This window comes from Eimeria maxima, genomic scaffold (genome assembly GCF_000499605.1).
Source record: "Eimeria maxima Weybridge genomic scaffold, Emw_scaff1055, whole genome shotgun sequence".
Lineage (NCBI taxonomy): Eukaryota > Apicomplexa > Conoidasida > Eucoccidiorida > Eimeriidae > Eimeria > Eimeria maxima.
The window spans coordinates 1-2,500 of record NW_013563383.1 but is presented as its reverse complement, the minus strand read 5'-3'; the positions used below and the strand labels follow the sequence as shown (position 1 = coordinate 2,500).

At 48.0% G+C, this 2,500-nt stretch overlaps 1 protein-coding gene across 1 annotated transcript; it reads left to right on the top strand.

Moving 5' to 3' along the window:
* Position 1: 1 nt before the first annotated feature.
* On the top strand, positions 2 to 2,204 carry EMWEY_00047860 (hypothetical protein, conserved; the record flags this gene model as incomplete). The annotated part of the gene is made up of 3 exons (XM_013477232.1): positions 2 to 548; positions 790 to 1,007; positions 1,743 to 2,204. The coding sequence occupies 3 exons, from the start codon at positions 2 to 4 to the stop codon at positions 2,202 to 2,204; spliced, it is 1,227 nt and encodes a 408-aa protein (XP_013332686.1).
* Between the last annotated feature and the right edge of the window lie 296 nt (positions 2,205 to 2,500).

Below are 2,500 nucleotides of genomic sequence, written 5' to 3'. Positions count from 1 at the left end.
GATGATGTGCAGCGAGGAGCTATGGCAGCTATGGAAGGGACGCAGCAGCTTTGAGGAATCTTTGTTACCATTAACTCATGATATATTAACACCATTTGCTGCTGCTGCTGCACCTCCTGCTGCTCCTGCTGCTGCTAGTTCACCTGCTGCTGCTGTGGCGGATCCAGCGGTGGGTGCTGCAGCAGCAGCAGCAGCAGCAAAAAACTGCACAGACAGCGGAGCTACACCCAATGTGCCGCTGCTGCAGCACTGTGCTAATCTTGCCATTCGTGCTCTTGCCAATCCAGCAGCAGCAGCAGCAGCAGCTGCTGCTGCTGCTGCTGCACCTGCAGCAGCAGCAGCAGGTAAGGATAGTTCCCAGAAGCAGCAGGGACAATCGGATTCAGGGGGGGAGACAGCAGACGCAGACGGACTAGCAGCAGCAGCAGCAGCAGCAATTGCTGTTGCTAAGAAACCTGCTGCTGAGGTTGCTGCTTCTCTACAGAAAGCAGCAGCAGCAGCAGCTGCTGCTGCTGCTGCCCCACGGAAGAGAAGGCTAGGAGCACCAAGTGCGTCTTGCTGCTGCTGCTGCTGCTGCTGCTGCTGCTGCTCTTGCTTGGCATTGATGCTGCTACAGTTGCTATTGTTGTTGCCGCTGTTGCTGCTGCAGTTGGCAGTGCGAGTGCTGCAGCACCCTGCTGCTGCAATTGTGTTGTTTGCTGCTGCTGCTATGCAGCACTGCTGCTAAGCAGCAGCAAAGTACAGCAGCAATATCTGCTGCTGTCTCCTTTTGTGTCTCTTTTTCCTCAGGAGACTGTGTAGCTGATTTCTATGACTGGTTGGTGTTATGGGACACACCTGCAGCAGCAACAGCAGCAGGAGGAGCAGCACCCGAAGGAGCAGCAGCAGGAGCAGCAGCAGCAGCAGAACCTTTCCCGCTGCTGCAGCCTCCTCCTATTACTTTGCTGCGCCAGGCAGAGGAATGGTATCTCCTTGATGATTATCCTCCTCCTGCTAACTATCTAGAGGTGAGCATACACCCCAATTATACACTGCACTGCAGCAGCAGCAGCAGCAGCAGCAGCAGCAGCAATAGAAACAGCAGGAGCAACAACAACAACAGCAATAAATAAATATTAATATAATATTGCTGCCTCTTTTGTATATTTATTTATTTATTAATATAAATATATATAGATAAATAAATACAAATATATATAATAAATAAACTAAATAAATAAATAAATAAATAAATAAATAAATAAATAAATAAATAAATAAATGTGTGTCTTTTTTTTTGCGGTGTATATACAGCTAGGATTAACAGATAAATTACGTATAAAATTAAATGAATATTATATAAAACTGCAGCAAGACACAGCAGCAGATTTGCTGCAGCAGCAAGAGAGCTGCTGCTGCAGTCCCTTTTTTATACAGCGCATGCAAAGATTATTTTATCTTTTTTATTCGCATATATTTGATCTTATTCCTATGAAAAAGGTATACTCCTGCTGCTGCTGCTGCTCCTGCTGCTGCTGCTGCTGCTGCTGCTGCTGGTGTGTCTGGTGATGGGTCTGCTGCTGTGTCTGGTGATGGGTCTGTATGTATCTGCTGCTGCTGCTGCTGCTGTTGCTGTTGCTGCTGTGTCTGCTGCTGTATCTGTTACTGATGTTGCTATTGTTGCTGCTATTACATAATCTTCTATGCTGCTGTTGCTTCTGCTGCTGCTGCTGCTGCTGCTGCTGCTGCTGCTGCTGCTGCAGGTGTCTTGTGAGGCATTATGTGAGATATTAGACAGTATACAAAAGGGAGAAGATTTGCTGCTAGACAAGAAGCACAGCAGCAGCAGCAAATCACGAGCAGCAAATCCTGCTGCTGCTGCTGCTGCTTCTGCTGCTGCTGTACTTGATAGTGGCAGTAGCGGAGATGCAGAGTCCTCGCAGCAAAGTGACGCTGCTGCTGCTGCTGCTGTCTCCAAAGACACTGCAGCAGCAGCAGCAACACAAGATGCAGCAGTACCTGCAGCTTCCGGTGCTGGTGCACCAGCTGCTGCTGCTGCACCTGCTGCTGCTCCTCCTGCTGCTGCAGATGCATGTCCAATGGATGTTGATGAAGGGAAACCAACCAAGCAGCAGCAACCGCAGCAGCAACAGCAACAGCAGCAGCAGCAGCAGCAGCAGCAGCAGCAGCAGCAGCAGCGGGAGGGAAGTGGGGGCGCGGCGTAACTCTGCATATGTGCTGCTAGCTTGTGCAGCAGCAAATGTAGCACCAACTGCAGCAGGAGCAGCAGCAGCTGCTGCTGCTGCAGCAACTGCAGCAAGTGCAGCAACTGCAGCGGACTGTCCGTGCATGCAGTGGTTGGGGACTAAGTGTCTCCTTGCCATCTAATTTATTTTATTTTATTTATTTTTTCTTCTTTTTATTTATTTATTTTATTTATTTTATTTGTCTCCTTATAGCTGCAGTTAATACGTATACATGTACTTACATATATATATATTATATATATATATATATATAT